The sequence below is a fragment of the Bufo bufo genome, chromosome 6 (assembly GCF_905171765.1).
Source record: "Bufo bufo chromosome 6, aBufBuf1.1, whole genome shotgun sequence".
Taxonomy (NCBI): Eukaryota; Metazoa; Chordata; class Amphibia; order Anura; family Bufonidae; genus Bufo; species Bufo bufo.
The window spans coordinates 101745926-101765688 of record NC_053394.1 but is presented as its reverse complement, the minus strand read 5'-3'; the positions used below and the strand labels follow the sequence as shown (position 1 = coordinate 101765688).

The window sequence follows — 19763 nt, the reverse complement described above, 5'->3', positions numbered from 1 at the left end:
CTCCCCATACACACCTTTCTCGACAGGTTCAGCTGACACACTCTAATGTCTATGGGGCCTTTAGCACTAATACCATCATGTCACTCCATGGTTCTCTAACCTTTTGCTTTATTTTCAGTACAGCTTAGGTGTATATGCCTGGAAAATCTCCTGACTTATGTGCCAACATGCCCATAGACTAATGACCAAACAAATACCAAAAGGGTGTTGTTTTGGCATATGCTTTGTGTCATGATATGTAAGGATCCTGAAGCTACAGCTGTATTAAATAGCACTTTTTGATGCAATTGATTATAATAAAAAATATAATGTATTTTACATTTTTATTGGCAGACTATTACAGATGTATGCAACTGTATAGACACACTGAACTCAGTATGAATTTAGCCTTAGTTTATTATTTTTTATGTTTACTGCCTCTCCTGACTGTAAATGCACTGCTGATGTTGATACTATATCAACAGAGGTTATATAGGCTTTTCTTACTGGCCTGTGGGTGTGAGACATCAGCCAATATCTACATATATATAGATCTAGCAAACGTTAAATTGACTCTTAATGCTTTAAATAGCTACAGTAAACTTTAAATTGACACTTAACACAGCAAAAGCCACTGAAAAAGTCATTGAAATTGTAGCTTGCTACAACAGTTTAACAGGTTAAGTGTTAACAATTGCTGCATCTGTAATTTGTACAAATAACCACCAGTTTATTAAACTATATGACTGCATAAAGAAATATTTAATTGCAACTAATTAGTTGTTACAGTGACTTCTGTATTGACACCATTAGGTTGCATACCAAGGAGCATCTTCAAACGATTCGTCAGTTTTCTATTTCCGGAAATTAAAATAACAGAATTTAAGGTGGGAAAAAAGGAAACGATAATTAGACAAAGAGTCATTGTTATGTCATCTGGGAATCCTACTGGGTTGTATATTAAAGTAAATGAGCCATAGAAAATCAAGTAGATTATTAGTAGTAAAGTTACAGTTCTGGCTGCTGACAGATGAGAGTTCATTTTCGAATGTCCAAGACCTTCATTGCTCTGTCTCATCCGCATCATATGCTTACACAGAGAGATGATGATAGCCCCAGCTGTGAAGAAAATGATAATGAAAGCAGCAGAAGCAACAACATTGAACACATCAAACATACAGTTGCATCTACTACTGTATTTAGCAGTCACCAGCGTTGTTACATTCCCAGTAATATTAAGTGTAGTCAATGAAATGTGCAGGTACAGATCCCAGTAGGCTGGCATCCCAGCACACCAAGACAGGACAACAGAAAACGCTAGAAGCCATGGCACCAATGTTGAAAGTTTTGCCTTCAGCTTGTAAAATAGTGTTCCTCGAAGATTAATGATTTTCACAAAATAGTAGAAACACAGACAGGTAGAGCACCAGAGACTGGAGAATGAGTATGTAGTTTGCATTGCTATAATCATGTAGATAACCCAATCTTTAAAATAGTAGTCAGGATATAAGAAGAAAGCAATCTCCTGGAACGCAACAGATCCTTGAAGGAGCATGTTGGAAATTCCTATTCCGTTAAGGATAAGATTGCAGGGGTTATGATCTTGTGTCTGTAGCCAGTCCATCAGGTGAAAGATCAGGATAAAACTATTTCCTGTTACACCTGTCACAAGAAATATGCAATGAATAAGCACATAAATAACTGCAAGAGATGCCATGCTCGTGATATGGAAAGTTTTATTTGAATTTCCTGTAAAACTTAGTCTTTCATTTCTTACTGAATTGGGTTTTCTGGAATTATCTCTTTAAGACCATTTCAGATCATGTTGCTCTAATGAAGCACTTTGGAGATTTTGCTTTGGATCTTCCTGCTGATCTTGACAACCAGTCGTCTAAAAGTATAGAATCTTTGTGGTTTCTTGAAATCCAATGTTCTTCTTTTGAGGATGTAGGTGATGTGAAGTCGTTTTTGATGGTTTATTAGAGTTCCTAAGTTTGTAGATTCCAAGATGTAGGTTTCATATTCTTTCTTGTTTAAAACTCACTCCCTGAGCACACAGTATTGTCAGTGCTTAGAAAAATAGCATATTTGCAATTCAATAGACATTTTCCATGCTTCTTTTTGTGGAAAATACAAATAAGGTGGTCAAGAACATTTATCTTATCTCATGAAAAAATGCCCTTTACCGCCAGGCCAATACCTTTATGGAATCAATGACACATGAAGTATTTCTCCAAGAGAATATTATTTAAATTCAACCCTATCTGTGTATACCATGATGCTGCTAATTTTAAATAGATATTGGCAAGTTTAAAATTTATCAAAATTTGCTGGTCGTGGTAGGTAGCATGAGCATGTTAAATGTGAAGTTAAAGTTTGCTACATCTGTACAACATACACATAACATTAAAGCCACAACTAAGCAAAAAGCAATCTCCACACAGCATAAAGATGTGGTCTAAAAGAGCTCCACTTGGCTATAAATTGTACCAACTTTACCTATGGACTGGTAAACCTACACCAAAATAAAATAAAATTCAACAGTCTAAAGGGAGGGATTGGGTAAGCATATATGCCTAAAAACATGCATTTTGGGAATTACATTCTATATGACTATAAAGTCTATTAGGCTTAAAGAAAAGGAATTCAAACATACAGGTGAAACTCGAAAAATTTGAATATTGTGCAAAAGTTAATTTATTTCAGTAATGCAAATTAAAATGAATTGCATTAATGCAGCTTAAAATTAGAATTTTGTGAAAAGGTTCAATATTCTAGGCTCAAAGTGTCACACTGTAGTCAGCTAATTAGTCCATACCCCCTGAGCAAAGGGTACTTCAAAATTGAGACTTTGGGGTTTCATAAACTGTAAGCCATAATCATCCAAATTATAACAAATAAAGGCTTGAAATATCTCACTTTGCATGTAATGAGTCTATCTCATATATTAGTTTTACCTTTTAAGTTGCATTATTGAAATAAATGAACTTTGAACGATATTTTAATATTTCGAGTTTCACCTGTATATGCAGTATATTGTTGTGGCGATCACTGATCTCCAAGGACCATGTGGCACTAGTAGGTTGTGACATTGACTTCTGTATTGCCACCACTAGGCTGCATACCAAGGATTTTTTTTAAAACATTTGTAAGTTTTCTGTTTCCAGATATTAAAATAATAGAATTTATTGATGGGAAACAGGAGATGAGAATTAAACAAAGAGTCATTGTAATGTCATCTGGAAAACCTAAAGGATTGTATATTAGTGTAAAAGAGCCATAAAACATCAAATAACTGATCAAGAGTAAAGTCACTGTCCTAGCTGCTGATAGATGAGTATCAATTTTAGCATGTCCAAATCCTTCATTGTTCTGTTTTATGCGTCTCATGTGCTTACATAGAGAGGTGATAATGGCACCAGCTGTGATGGAAATTATAATGAAAGCAGCAGAAGCAATACAGATGTACGTATCAAACAAGCAATTACATCTGCTCCAGTATTTAGCTGATTGTACAGTTGTGATATTCCCTGTAATATTTAAGGTGGTGATAGACACAAGCAAGTATAAATCCCAGTAGCCTGGTAAGCCAGCCCCCCAAGACAAGGAGATGGAGAAAGCTAGCAACCAGGGCACCAATGTTGAAAGCTTTGCCTTAATTTTATAAAATAATGTTCCTTGAAGGTTGACGATCTTCACACAGTAGTAGAAGCACAAACAGGTGGAGCACCAAAGACTGGAGAATGAAAATGTAGTCACCAAAGCCAAAACCATATAAATCACCCAATCTTTATAGTAGAAATCAGGATACAAGAAGAAAGCAATTTCTTGGAAGACAACTGTTCCTTGAAGGAATATGTTGGAAATCCCAATTCCATTGAGTATAAGGTTTCCCGGGTTATATTCGCGGGTGTTCAGCCAATCTAAAAAGTGAACAGTCAGGATAAATATATTGCCGATTAAACCAGTTACAAGAAATAAGCAGTGGACAAGCACATTGAGAATCACAGTTAGCGACATGTTGATGATGCAGAAGATTTAGGTGTGTCAAGTCGATGGTCGAATGTCCGAAATGATTCCTTTGGGCAATGTTCTCTTGCCTTTGGTTTGGTACAGATCACACAAATAATAATGTGTATCAGTTACCGGAGAGCACTGATGTTTCACATTGATGAATTTTTAGCGTGTGAGCTTGCATACTCCTGAGTGCAAATTCATAGACAAGATATCACATTAACATAATCTTCTGATTCAGAACTCAATCCTTGATTACACATTAGAGCTCAACAAAGTACATAACGCAACTAACAGATTTGCATGTTAATGGAACACAAGGCAGATGCTTTTCCATATTTCCATTTCTTTAAAGGGTTTGTCTGGTTAAGGAAACCCATTTTTACCCTATAAGGAAATGATTCGTTTATAAAGATGGGTCTTCTCTTATTTACTAGCTAGAATAGAATAGACAGCAGCTGCAAATACCATTTGGGGACTCAGCATGGATATATGGCAACTTAATATAAGATTATAAGAATTAATTGTGATGCGCACCTATAAAAACTGTTCCTGATAAATAAATAAAAATGTTCTTGCCCATAGCAGTCAATCTGAGTTCATTGTTAATATTAATGCAAGAGGAAATCTGAAGTCACCTCCTTATGATACAAGGCCCAATGTTAAAGAGTAACTAAACTTTTAAAAAACTTTATTAAAAAACACTGGAAATGTCCTAAAAATTATTTTTCTAATATACTTTATTATGCCAGGATTTAGCTCGGTGGAGCGGGCTCCTATCTGAGCCCACTCCGCCCTTTTAAAAGATCTGAATAGCAGCACATTACAGGAGAGCTTTCAGCTGAGCAGAGCGGGCTCCTGCTTCACTCAGCTGAAAGCTCTCGAAGCTGTAACAATGGCTGCTGTTCAGGGTTTTCAAGTGCGCTAAATTCTGGCATAGCGCAATGAGGAGTGCATAGCCAGGATTTAGCCAAGATCATGGGGCCCAGGCAGGAGTAGCAGTGCATCCATACAGTGCTCGCTGTGTCCCCATTCCACAGTACAGTGGAATCCGTACACACGTACACCGCTGACATATCAATGGTGTACAAATGTAGTGATTCTAAAGCACTTAGGAGAGGCCAAGTTCAGATGGCTATTTCTCTAGTAAAAAAGCAAAATACAATAATAAAGTATATTAGAAAGAATTTCTTTAGGACATTTCCAGCATTTTTAAATACAGTTTTTAAAAAGTTTAGTTACTCTTCAAAAGAACTGAGCCCTTAGTTTGTATCTACCCTTTTTGATGAAAAATGAATTCAGTGACCTCTCATGCTATTGCCACTTGCACTTGTGGTCTCACCTACAAACTTTCCTAGACTGATTGGTTCACTAATTACTATATAGATTAGGCAAGTGCAATATCCCATAACTGGGGGTATCTGCAAATATTGTATTATGTATTGTTATATTGTATTTAGGCCAAGCATTCCAGCAGAAGAGCTATGGTTGGCTATGGTTGGCAGGAATATGGCTTACCACCTTGTTCCTCCCCTCTTTGTCCCTACGACTACTGGATGTACCATAAGCTATTTTGCACTAAGTAAAGAGGGGCTTTTATATGTTTACTTCTGGCCTGATCCTTCAAACTACCTTTCCACTTCTCTGATCCCCAGGTAACAGTGGCTTGAGGGAGTACACTATGGCACAACATCTCATCAGTGCCATTACCACTCCCATCCTCTGCACTGGCTCCTCCGGGGCTCACTGCACAAGGAACCCTTATGCCTATATCCCAACAACTACCACCATCGTCTGAGAGAGAAAGAAGTATAGAATATGCAGATTGTTGAGGGCCAATTTAAAGGACTAGTGCAAAGGACAGACAGTGAGTGAAATCGCTCTTCTGCAGCAATAGGCCTTACTGCTAAAAAAAAAAAGGGTACATTGCTTCAGACACTCACCACACTTTTTTCATTAATTAGCTACCTGTTCAGATCAAGTTCAGGTCCCGAACTCGAACTTTTTTTTAAAGTTCGGCCGAACTCCCTGAACCCGAACATCTAGGTGTTCGCTCAACTCTAGTCTTAAACATAGACTTTGAAAAGTGGTGCAAAACATGACCAAATATTGCAGAAAATGCTGCAATAAGCATCATGTGCAAAATTTTTAGCCCAAAAACTGATTTATTTTATTTCATAAATGCCCCCCTAGGTTAATATAAATTAATTGGGGGTAAAATATATGCAAAGTAATTCTGGATAAATACAATGTATATACTGTAGTTAATGAAACCATTACAATCCTTAGTATACAAGATTTATTTTATAATGGGTAAAAAGGGGAAAACTGTATTAAGAAGTGCAAAACGAGTGTCTACAAAAATGTGTTTTTAAACTCATTTGCGAAAGCCAAAGGTTAAAAAACTGTGCAAATGTGTAGCTGCTAGAGTTGAGCGGACACCTGGATGTTTGAGTTCGGGACCCGAACTTGACCCCGAACCCCATTGAAGTCAATGGGGACCCGAACTTCTGAGCACTAAAATGGCTCTAAAAATGTCATGGAAAGGGCTAGAGGGCTGCAAATGCCAGCAAAATGTGGTTAAGAGCATGGCAAGTGCTTTGCAAACAAATGTGGATAGGGAAAGGACTTAAAATAACATAAAATATGTAAAAATAATAGTCTTGATCTATGAGGACGAGGTCCATATGGAGTAGGAGGTTGAGGAGGCAGTGGATGTGGCGGTGTAGGTGGAAGCGGCGGTGGAGGAGGAGGAGGTAGCCTACACTGCTTTTTGGTGTTAATTTTATTTATTATTTTAAATTAGGGTACACCCCAAAACATTGGGAAATATAACCTGTGATAACCCCCTCCAGTCGTGCTAAACACACGTTCAGACAATACACTGGCTGCAGGGCAGGCCAGCACCTCCAAGGCGTAAAGGGCAATCTCAGGCTATGTGCCCAATTTGGAGACCCAGAAGTTAAAGGGGGCAGACCCATCAGTCAGTACGTGTAGGCGTGTGCACACTGTAAGAAGGAACAAGGGGCTGTCATTGACGGAAGATACGTGTCACCGAGGTTCCTGGCCTCGGTGAGGTAAGAATCAGGTTTTTCCCTGAAGTGTCAGTTTTGCAGTTGCAGTCTGACATTTCAGCTGTTAGTATGGCTGTAAAGCCGATCCGGGGCGGTTTTTATTGGGAGCAGCCAAAGACCAGGGTGGGTGGCTGTTCCCCACGGTTCCAGGCCTGGTTTTGGCTGGGATATAAAAACCCAGCCAGCACGTTCAGCTGGTGTGGATTATCCTCCATGACAGAGAAGCTGTGGAGTCTGTGTCTTGAGAGCCGCATGCTGGGGAAATAGGCCTCTAAAGCGTGCTGTGGACTGCGGGTGGAAAACTACTGACCAGGTGAAGGTTTTTTGCACTGTGGACTTTGTATGGTGTGAACAGGCACCAAACCTGAACTCCGTTACTTTTGGCTTGTTTTTCCTATTGTGTGAATAAAACACTGAACTTTGCTTTACAACCTTGTTTTTGCCTCTGTACAGCGTCCGCTTATCCTGCCTACCAGACCGAATCCCCACAACACATACTGCTCCACCATGTCGCACGTCCCCGTGATGTCCACGATACAATTGGATATCTGCTCTATCAACTTTCGATGTTCTTTTCTGCGCCTATCATGTTGATCATGGTTAACAGCGAATCAGGGTTCCACGCCGGAGAGGGAGCGTTAGAAAGAGAGACCACATCCAAGGGAGGTTAATTGATTGAAATTAAATATGATGGAGCGGAAAAGTGGGACAAATTATTGAAGCGCAAATGTGGGACAAGTTGTTAAAGTTTATGCATTGAATGAAAGGATGGGGCGCGCATCAATTAAAGAAGAATTTTTGAAATTGAATTCCCTGTCACCTATTCAGAGCAGGGGTTTGTATACGGCAAAATTGGTAAAATGTCACCTGACAATGTAACAGACGATTTTTTTGAAATTTATGCCCATATCACCTATGCAGAGAAGGGGTTTAATCACTGCAAAAATGGTCAAATGCCACCCAAGAATATAACAGACAAATTAGTGAAATGTTTTCACCTGTCTACTAGGTATAGCAGTGGTATATCACACCCAAAAATTGGTGAATTTTACCCGAAAATGTAATAGACAAATTAGTGAAATGAAATAAAATAAAATACATACAAATTAAAAAAATAAACTTGATTTATGAGGTGGAGGTCCATATGGAGTAGGAGTTTGAGGAGGCGGTGGATGTAGCGGTGTAGGTGGAAGCGGCGGTGGAGGAGCACGAGGTAGCCAACGCTGTTTTTTTGTTTTAATGTAATTATTATTTTTTTTATTAGGGTACACTCCAAAAGAGTGTGAAATATCCAAGATACAAGAATGAGCAATTGCGCTGTAGTATAACAATGGCTGGTTAAGGCCGGTATACATGTCTATTCTGCACAAGGTACGGATAAGTCCTGTGGGATCCATGCCTGGTTCATTTAATGTGGACAGGAGGCTGCGCTTGTCTGTGATAACGCCCCCTGCCATGCTAAACACACGTTCAGACAATACACTGGCTGCAGGGCAGGCCAGCACCTTCAAGGCATAAAGGACAAGCTCAGGCCATGTGCCCAATTTGGAGACCCAGAAGTTGAAGGGGGCAGACCTGTCATTCAGTACGTGTAGGCGTGTGCACACATACTGCTCCACCATGTTGGTGAAATGCTGCCTCCTGCTAAGATGTTCCATATCAGCTGGTGGTGCTGGTTTTTGTGGCATGCTGACAAAGCTTTTCCACATTTCGGCCATGCTAACCCAGCTTATGAGGTCCTGGTGGCGCCCCAGCTGCTTTGGCGACCTCTTCCTCCTCCTCTGCCTTCGCCTTGTGCTTCCACTGTGCCCCCGCTGTCAGGTGGGAATGCCAGCAGCAGTGCGTCTACCAGCGTGCGCTTGTACTCGCGCATCTTATGATCACGCTCCAGTGACGGAATTAAGGACGGTACGTTGTCCTTGTAACGGGGATCCAGCAGCGTGGCCACCCAGTAATCAGCACAAGTTAGAATTTGGGCAACTTGGTGGTCGTTGTGGAGACACTGCAACATGTAATTGCTCATGTGTGCCAGGCTGCCCAGAGGCAACGAAAAGCTGTCCTCGCTGGGAGGTGTATCGTCTGTGTCCTCTGTATCCCCCCAGCCGCTCTCCAGTGATGGCCATGAGCTGGTTTGGGTGCCACACTGCTGTGAACATGGTTCCTCCTCCTCCATCTCCTCATCCTCCACATCGTCATCCTCCCGAACTGTGCCCTTGCTGGACAATTGTGTACCTGGCATTTGTGGGTACAGGAACCCACCCTCGGAGCCACTTGTGAATGACTGGCCTGAAACCCTATGAAATGATCCCTCTTCCTCTTCCATCATCACAAGCAGCGTTTTTTCAAGGAGGTATAGAAGTGGGATAGTAACGCTGAGAACAGCGTTATCGGCACTGGCCATGTTGGTGGAGTACTCAAAACAGTGCAACAAGGAACACAGGTCTCGCATGGAGGCCCAGTCATTGGTGGTGAAGTGGTGCTGTTCCACAGAGCGACTCACCTGTGCGTGCTGCAGCTGAAACTCTACTATCGCCTGCTGCTGCTCTCACAGTCTGGCCAGCATGTGCAAGGTGGAGTTCCACCTTGTGGGCACGTCGCATATGAGGCGGTGAGCGGGAAGACCGAAGTTACGCTGCAGCGCTGACAGGCGAGCAGAAGCAGGGTGAGAATGCCGAAAGCGCGCACAGACAGCCCGCAATTTTTGCAGCAGCTCTGACATATCGGGGTAATTTTTAAGGAACCTCTGCACCACCAAATTCAGCACATGCGCCAGGCAAGGGATGTGCGTCAAACCGGCTAGTTCCAGAGCTGCTACGAGATTTCGCCCATTATCGCACACCACCAGGCCGGGCTTGAGGCTCACTGGCACCAACCACTCATCTGTCTGTTGTTCAAGGCCCGTCCACAGCTCCTGCGCGGTGTGGGGTTTGTTTCCTAATTAGATATGTTTTAAAACTGCCTGCTGTCGTTTATCCCTGGCTGTGCTGAAGTTGGTGGTGAAGGTGTCCGGATGAGGAGCCGGTAGAGGATGAGGAAGCAGAGTAGGAGGAGGAAGCAACAGGAGGAAAAGAGAAGCACCCTTCAATTCACGGTGGTGGAAGGACATGCGCCAAACTGCTATCCGCCTCAGGCCCAGGCGCCACTGCATTTACCCAGTGTGCTATCATGTAGATATAACGTCCCTGACCGTGCTTACTGGTCCACGTATCCGTAGTTAGGTGGACCTTGCCACAGATGGCGTTGCGCAGTGCACACCTGATTTTGTCCCCCACTTGGTTGTGCAGGGAAGGGATGACACGCCTGGAAAAGTAGTGGCGGCTGGGCACGATGTACTGTGGGACAGCCACCGCCATAAGGCTTTTAAAACTCTCCGTCTCCACCAGACAGAATGACAGCATTTAAAAGGCCAGTAATTTTGAAATGCTGGCATTCAGGGCCAGGGATCGTGGGTGGGTAGGGGGGTACTTCCTCTTCTGCTCCAGTGTTTGGGAGATGGATAGCTGAACGCTTCCGTGGGACATTGTGGAGATGCTTGGTGACCCAGGTGGTGGTGTTGCTGGCAGATCCTCTGTTTGCGGGGTGGCAGGTGGCACTGTCACTCCAAAGGTAGATAAAGAGGCTGAGACTGCAGCAGAAGAGGCAGCAGGAGGAGCCAGAGACCTTTCTTGGTTTTTGAGGTGTCTACTCTATTGCAGCTCGTGCTTTGCACTTAGATGCCTGGTCATGTAGGTTGTGCTCAGGTTGAGAACGTTTATTCCTCGCTTCAGGCTCTGATTGCACAGCGTGCAAACCACTCGTGTCTTGTTGTCAGCACATTGTCTGAAGAACTGCCACGCCAAGGAACTCCTTGGAGCTGGCTTTGGTGTGCTCGATCCCTTGCTGCGGTGGGCGTAATGTCTAGTGGACGGCCGCTCCGCTTTTGCACCCTGCTCCCTCTTCTGCTGTGCTGGTTGCTCTGTGCGACCACCACCTCTTCCTCCGAACTACACAGGTCACTTGCATGACCTTAATTCCATGTGGGGTCGAGGACCTCATCGTCCTCCACATCATCTTCCACCCAGTCTTCACCTCTGCCCTCCTTGTTGGTCTGCACACTTTTGAAAGCCATAGCAGTTGGCACCTGTGTTTCGTCATCATCCGAGACGTGCTGCGGGGGTCCTCCCATGTACTCATCTTGAAGCATAAGTGGTTGGGCATTGGTGCACTCAATCTCTTCCACTTCTGGGGCAGGGCTAGGTGGATGTCCCTGGGAAACCCTGCTAGCAGTGTCATCAAAAAGCAGAAGAGACTGCTGCATGACTTGGCGCTCAGACTGCTTGACTGATTTTCAAGGGGGTGAGGTGAAAGACTGATGGACATTGGCTGCAGGTGCCAACTCTGATCTTTCAGCAGGAGACTGCTTGGGAGACAATGTAAAGGAACTGGAGGCACTGTCAGCAACCCAATCTACTATCGCCTGTACTTGTTCTGGCCTCACTATTCATAGAGTCGCATTAGGCCCGACCAAATAACTCTGAAGGTTCTGTCGCCTACTCGCACCTGAGGAAGGTGTGTCACTTGTCCGTGTAGCTGGCACAGATCGACCACATCCTCTTCCTGCAACAGGAGCTCCACCAGCAGCACCATGACCATGACCACGTCCCTTATTTGACTCTCTCCTCATATTTCTCAAATTTAGGATCTTGCCCAAAATAGGTGTTTTTTTAAACCCAGAATATTATTCCTGTATTTCAAGCTTGTTTCTCACACTGACAGATGCAGACAAGGCCGCAAATTTATTTTTTTGCCCAAAATGGGTGTTTTTTTAATAACAGAATAGAACAGCAGTATCTAACAGGTGTATCTCACACTGACAGATGCAGCAAAGGCTGTTATATTAGGTACTTTGCCTAAAATGAGTGTTTTTTTAAACCCAGAATATTATTGCTGTATTTCAAGCTTGTATCTCACATTGACAGATGCAGACAAGGCCGCAAATTTAGTTTTTTGCCCAAAATGGGTGTTTTTTTAATAACAGAATAGAACACCAGTATCTAACGCGTGAATCTCACAATGAGAGATGCAGCAAAGGCTGCAATATTAAGTACTTTGCCCAAAATGGGTGTTTTTTTAATAACAGAATATGACAGCAGTATATCACGCTTGTATTTCACACTGAGAGATGCAACAAGGGCTGTAAAATGTAGTATTTTGCCCAAAAAGGGTGTTTTTTGAATAACAGAATATGACAGCAGTATTTAACGCTTGTATTTCACACTGAGACATGCAACAAGGGCTGTAAAATTTAGTAATTTGCCCAAAAAGGGTGTTTTTTAAAACATAGAAAATTATTGCTGTATTTCAAGCTTAAATTGCACACTGACTACTGCGGCATAGGCCCCAGATGGAGGGTATTGCCAAAAATGGGTGTTTTTTAAAACCCAGAAAATTATTGCAGTATTTCAAGATTAAATTGCACACAGACAAATGGTGCAAAGGCCACAGATGTAGGGTCTTGCCAAAAATGGGTGATTTTTTTAAACCCAGAATATAATTGCAGTATTTCATTGCACATATGCTGTGCTGGTGCACAGAACTTGCATAAAATGGCCGCGGCCGCCCACCTAACTAACAGACAGATAAAAGTTATTTTTCTGGGTCACTAGGCTCAGGGCAGGGTAAAAAGATTGTGCACTGCACCCACAAAACAAAGTCTAGGTAGATCGCTGAGTTAGCAAGCACTTCTGATTAAAGATTCTGTCCTATTCTCTCCCTCACAGCAGCAGCATCCTACACCCTACACTAATCAGAGCAGAGTGACGTGCAGCGCTTCGTGACTCCAGCTTATACAGAGGCTGGGTCACATGCTGCACTGGTCAATCACAGCCATGCCATTAGTAGGCATGGCTGTGTTGGCTTCTAAGGGCACACGAGTTTTATAGCTTGTTGATTGGCTGCTTTGCAGCCTTTCAAAAAGCGCCATTAACTCGCTGAACACCGAACCCAAACCCGAACTTTTACTGAAAAGTACGGGTTCGGGTCCGGAGTCCAAAAATCCTAAAGTTCGCTCAACCCTAGTAGCTGCTCATGGCAGGTGTAGAAACAGATTCAACCTATCAGACGATTCCAAATGCACCTTTATTCCCTATAGTGACACTTCTGGAGAAACTTTGCATGATCCAAGGGCCATTGAAATTCTTGGCTAGCTAGGTCTTCCAGATGGATTGCAGATTTTTGCATTTCTCCTGTTTAAAAGTTTATAAAAAGTTACAACAGTAGCATACAGAATTTGATTGATGATTGGACTATTAGTCTTTTGCTAGAGAAAAGATGTAAGATGGCTATATGCAACAAAAGTAGTAAACTGCATTTTGAGATGAAACAATTTAGCTTTATTACAATATTATGCATTTTAAATTACATAAAATATCACTAACTCTTTAATGAATCTTCCACACTAAGGAACAGTTTAGACAAAGATGTCACCCTTTAGGCTACATTGTGCCAAGCAATTTAAACCAGGGAATGTGTCATCTAGAATTTTTTTCTTCTAATTAAAACCAGATACAAATCGAACATCTTTTTTTCTAATGTTGTTTTTTCTGATTTCAGACTAGCAATACCTGAAATTATAATCACTGCTAGTATGTTCTTTGTCGGGACAACACTTAGGAGACCACTTGGTGCTCAACAGAGAAGAAATCCTGGCTACAGGCCTGAGAGGATGAAGAGAACAATGTCAAGACCTTAATGTACTATTGGTTCTGAAAGACCACTGATCCCTACTAATATCTTCCCCTGAAAAAAACCCACGTATTTCTAATACATAAATAAGACCTCTAATAAATACAGTGCTCCTAATGGTAGTATAAATACATATCATATATATGTGAGATTTGAACATGTGCTGTCAGTGGGTTAATGCTGTGGAAAATGACCACAGTGTAATGTTTTAACAAAGATAATATTGTAAATATTTTTTATTAAATAAGAGTACCTAAAGACAAACCATATACATATTCGGTATGCCCATAAACACAACAACAAGGTTATTTTGGCAGAGTAAGAAAGAAGTGCCATTTTGCGAACAATAAAAAAAAATCATATAAATTAAACCCCAACCTATACTTACTAATAAATGAGAAATAGAAAACAATTATGGCTGAAAGAGTGGTGGGGGGAAGTAAAGAAAACAATCCTTTGATTTTTAAGTACTTTGTTGTTCAAGCCGAACCACAGCATGAAGTCCCCACACAGGGCTGGAACTACTGCCTTAGCTGCCATAGTGGTTTCTACAGGGTTCACAGTGGTAGGGGAGCTTAGGCTATAGTGGATGTCTATCATCCATTACAGCCTGGGCAGTCCCGGACTGAAAATCCCCTGTGGGCTGCACTGTGTAACTCCCTTCTCGTGTTGCATCCCCTGTGTAACTTGTGTTTGCTCCATATCCCCTGTGTGGGGCACCAAGGGGGCATAACTACAGTGTAGAGGCACTAAGGGGTTATACCTACAGTGTAGGGGCACTAAGGGGCATAACTACTTGTGGGGGCACTAAGAGAGCATAACTACTGCATGTGGGCAATAAGGGGGCATTTTACTGTGTGTGTGTGGGGGGATTTCAGGGAAATTGCCGAAGAGGAGGAAGGCATTAAGAAATTTGGTATGGGGTCCAGACTTTTCTAGTTACACCCCTGCCAACAGGTGTCTTGATTACAAACAGCTGTTTTACTCTATGATCTGGGATTCTAGTGAAAACATGGTTTGAAAAAAGGCTAGGAATGGGGAGAAGCATCACTGGGGTGACATCCTCCTAGCCTTGCCCGGCTTGGCTTGATTGACGAGTGATTGACTGACAGTATGGGACAGAAACCCCTATGATTATAGCTCATTATGACGTAGTAGATTAGGGTCAGCCAAGCTGCAGTTGGTGTGGGAAATGTGGCAGTTACATGGGCCCTTTTTCCGAGGCTACTCTTATCTGTGCAAAATTAGGGATTACTATACTTGAAGTACTAGAAAGTACTGACAGTGACTCCTGTATCACTGGGACTTGACTGCATGCATAGCAGCTTCTTTAAAACATTCATAAGGTTTCTGTTCCCCAAAATTAAAATAACAGAATTCAAGACTGGAAATAAAGTAGTAAAAATTAAGCAAACAGCAATTATTGTTTCACCTTTAGGTACCGATGGGTCATTTAGCAAAGTAAATGCAATGTAGAAAAGCAAGTAAATGATTAAGAGAGAAGTCATAGTTCTAGATGCCGATAGATGAGTATTGATTCTAGCATGTCCATAGCCTTCATTGCTTTGTCTCATCCGTTTCATGTGCCGACATAGTGAGGTGATGATGGCTCCAGTTGTGAGAAGTATTAAGGTAAAAGCCACAGAAGCAACAATACCATATACTTGAAATATACAACTGCATTTGCTCTTGAATTCAGGTGGCATTGTACTTGTTATGTTTCCTGTAAAGTCCAAGTAGACATCCCAGTAGGATGTCATTCCAACACACCAAGACAGGACAACTGAAAAAGCTAGTAGCCAGGGCACGATAAATGGAAGCTTTGCCTTCAGCTTGTAAAATAAGGTTCCACGAAATTGAACAATCTTCACACAATAGTAGAAACACAGACAAGTGGAGCAACAAAGACTGGTTAATGAAAGTGAAATGGTTATCGCTATAAATAAGACTGTTACCTTTTCTTGCCTGTAGAAGTCAAAAAACAAAAAGAAAGCAAATTCTTGGGTGCCAATAGCTCCTTCCAGGAATATGTTGGAAATCGCAATTCCATTTAAGATGATATTACAAGGATTGTGGACATGGGTTCTAAGCCAGTCCTGAAAGTGAACTACTAGGATAAAACTATTTCCAGTCAAGCCAGTTAACATCCCTAAAGCGTGGATGAGTAAATTAAGAGTCACGAAAAATGACATGTTGGAGATCTAGAATATTTTACTTGTACGTTGTTCAAGGCTTTGTGTCTGTAGATTCTGAACAAGGTATTATTTTGACACATTCCACCTCATTTCCTAGAAACACATTACCAGTCGTTGAAGTAGATGACACAAAGAACATATTTGCAAGTCTCATACTGTACATGTGAATTACTTCAAACAGATTCATTTTCAGGAATACAAATCATGTGGTTTGACAGATATAAATTGTCTTTGTAACAAAGTATTTATTTCAGCACACTAATTAGTTTACAGGCCCTGTCTATATGTCTTATATGTCATTTTGGGGAATATGGACAATAAGGATCAATAAGGGAAACAATCTCTTGCTCTTGTGGACTCATGCCATCTGCTGTATGTATTACATGTGAATGTCCTACATGTAATAAGCTATCACATTACCCCGGACGCAGCTGCTGTGTGGAAGTATTGGTTGACCAAATGTTTCCTAAGCTATTATTGTCTCTTTCTAGGGATGTCAAGAGATAGCTCCCATATAAATTGGGTTGTCTGTGGTGAGACACTTTAACCCCGTTCTGTTTTTCCATTTTCGTTTTTTGAAAAGCAAGTTGTACTTTCTAAGGGCACCATTTAAAATAGCATACGATGTAGTGGGAAGCTGGAATTTCTAATTGGATGAAACTGGAAAAAAAATACAAAAGCGTAAAAATGCATTCCCTATGTGATTAAACTGACAGCTTAGCTTCATTCTCCATGTCAGTACTATTACAGAGATTTAACATTTTTATTGTTTTTCTTGTGTTTTGATACAAAAAAATTGCAATACAATTTAAAAACTTTGGAATAATGTGGTATTCTTTGCATCACCATATTCTGACACCCATTTTTTTATATTTACATCTACGGAGCTGTGTGAGGGTGCATTGTTTGTGAGGTGATCTGTATTTTTTACTAATAACATTTTGGAGTGTGTAAGTCTTTTGATCACTTTTTATTCAATTTTTTGGGTACTAGTGCAATTTTTTTTTTTTACAGTGGCATGCAAAAGTTTGGGGATCCCTGGTCAAAATTACTTTTACTGTAAGCAAGTTGAAGATAAAATAAAGTTGAAGACGACACATTCCCTTTGTATTTTAAGCAATAACGTTTTATTTTTGTCTCTTACATTTTCAAAATAACAAAAAAGGAAAAGAGCCTGAAGAAAAAGTTTGAGCACCCTTTGGCAAGTATCACAGCTTGTAAATGCTTTTTGAAGCTAGCTAAGAGTCTTTAAATTCCTAATTGAGGGATTTTTATCCATTCTTCCTTGCAAAAGTCTTCCAGTTCTGTAAGATTCCTGGGCCATCTTGCATGCACTTCCCTTTTTGAGGTCTATCCACAGATGTTCAATTATGTTCAGATCAGTGGACTGTGAGGGTCATGGTAAAACCTTCCGCTTGCTCCTTTTGTAGTCATCGGGAGATTCACTAAGTTCCTATGCAGCACTACCACAGATCTCGGAGCCTTTAAAAGGCTTACGGCTCCCTTGATTTCCACACAGGGCAGCCCCTCTATACCCCCGTGAGTGCAGTGCTCCTGAGGACAGACCTCTCACATGCTGTGTTTACAACCGACCACGCCATCTGAAGGGGTTCAAAGTCTGTGATCAGCATTTTCACTGATCATGGACTTTGCCTCTGGGTGTCTGCTGTTTAATACAGCAGAATTCTATCAATTATGGCACCTGCTCAGCTCCTGATCAGGGGCCATCATTAAACACCCAACATGCTCTGTACATATACAGCGTATGTTAGGAACAGGTTAAGTTCCTCAATGGTTTCTGGCTTTAGAGGTTTTGCAGTACAAATAAAGCTTATTCATTGTACTCCTACTTTTAATATTCATTGTGTTTCAGTTCCTCTTCTTATTCAAGATCTCTGCTTAAGGCCTCATGCACAAGACTGTGGTGTGTTTTGCGGTCCGCAAATCTCGGATCCGCAAAACACGGATGGTGTCCGTGCGCATTCCGCAATTTGCGGAACGGCAGGGCCAGCCTTTAATATAAATGCCTATTCTTGTCCACAAAGCGCGGACAAGAATAGGACATGTTATATTTTTTTAGCGGGGCCACAGAACGGAGCAACGAATGCGGACAGCACACGGAGTGTTGTCCGCATCTTTTGCGGCCCCATTGAAGTGAATGGTTCCGCATCCGAGCCGCCAAAACCGCGGCTCGAATGAGGACCAAAACAACGGCCGTGTGCATGAGGCCTTAATGAAATTGAAACAACATGGCAAAAACTGTGGAAATCATGTTAACATCCACATTAAAGAGAACCTGTCGCCATGAAAATGTAGTGTAATCTGCAGGCAGCATGTTATAGAGAAGGTGAAGCTGCCCAGCACACCATTTTATTGTTAATATTGGGGGGACAGGGGACGGGGGGGACTATAAGGGCGGAAGATCACATGACACTAGGAGGGATTGGAGGAGGGCTTGCCCTGATTGGCTCAGAGCCTGACAGACAGCCTGGATCAGCCAATCAGGGGGCCAGTAGGAACAGAGATATTTACAATGAACCAGCAGAAGTGCCATAGGGTGTTCAGCTTCTGATTTAGTGGTAGAGTGTGGCAATTTGTGCCAAATGATTACTGAGTATACAGAGCCACAAGTAACTATTGTAGTGTGATAGGGACACTATAGGGCAATTATAGGTAAAGAATTGAAAGAAATATTGTGTAGATTTCACGGAAATTGGTCATGGAAAGCTTTGAGGGAGTGAGAGGCTGGTCAAACTGTGCTTATCCTCTTCAACCTCTGAGGATTTTTTGTTTTTGCATTTTTGTTTTTTACTCCCTGCCTTTCCAGGGCTATGCAGTATAGTTTTTATTTTTCCATTCACATAGCAGTAGTGTTGTTTTTTTGTGAAATGTTGTACTTTCTAATGACAGCATTTAATATTGTATAAGATGTAGTGGGAAGCTAAAAAAAATAATAATTTGGTGGAATCGGAAAAAAAATTAATTCCACCACAGTTTTATGGGTTTTGTTTTTACAGCATTCCTTATGTAGTAAAACTGACCTGCCTCCTTCATTCTCCAGGTCAGTACAATTAAGACAATAACGCATTTGTGCATCTGGTATCGCCGTACTCAGGAGAAGTTGGGCAATATGTTTTGGGTGCCATTTTACATATACCCATGCTGGGTGAGATAAATATCTCGGCAAAAGACAACTTTTCCCTTTTTTTCTTACAAAGTTGGCATTTGACCGAGATATTTCTCTCACCCAGCATGGGTATATGTAAAATGACACCCCAAAACACATTGCCCAACTTCTCCTGAGTACGGCGATACCACATGTGTGACACTTTTTTTCAGCCTAGGTGGGCAAAGGGGCCCACATTCCAAAGAGCACCTTTAGGATTTCACAGGTCATTTTTTTACACATTTTGATTTCAAACTACTTACCACACATTAGGGCCCCTAGAATGCCAGGGCAGTGTAACTACCCCACAAGTGACCCCATTTTGGAAAGAAGACACCCCAAGGTATTTCATGATGGGCATAGTGAGTTCATGGAAGTTTTTATTTTTTGTCACAAGTTAGTGGAATATGAGACTTTGTAAGAAAAAAAAAAAAAAATCATAATTTTCCGCTAACTTGTGACAAAAAATAAAAAATTCTAGGAACTCGCCATGCCCCTCACGGAATACCTTGGGGTGTCTTCTTTCCAAAATGGGGTCACTTGTGGGGTAGTTATACTGCCCTGGCAATTTAGGGGCCCTAATGTGTGGGAAGTATTTTGAAATCGAAATGT

At 41.6% G+C, this 19763-nt stretch overlaps 1 protein-coding gene across 1 annotated transcript; it reads right to left on the bottom strand.

Moving 5' to 3' along the window:
- Positions 1–751: 751 nt before the first annotated feature.
- Positions 752–1534, bottom strand: LOC121005557 (taste receptor type 2 member 39-like). Its single transcript, XM_040438332.1, has one exon. It carries the CDS (start codon positions 1532–1534, stop codon positions 752–754), a length of 783 nt encoding a protein of 260 aa, XP_040294266.1.
- Between the last annotated feature and the right edge of the window lie 18229 nt (positions 1535–19763).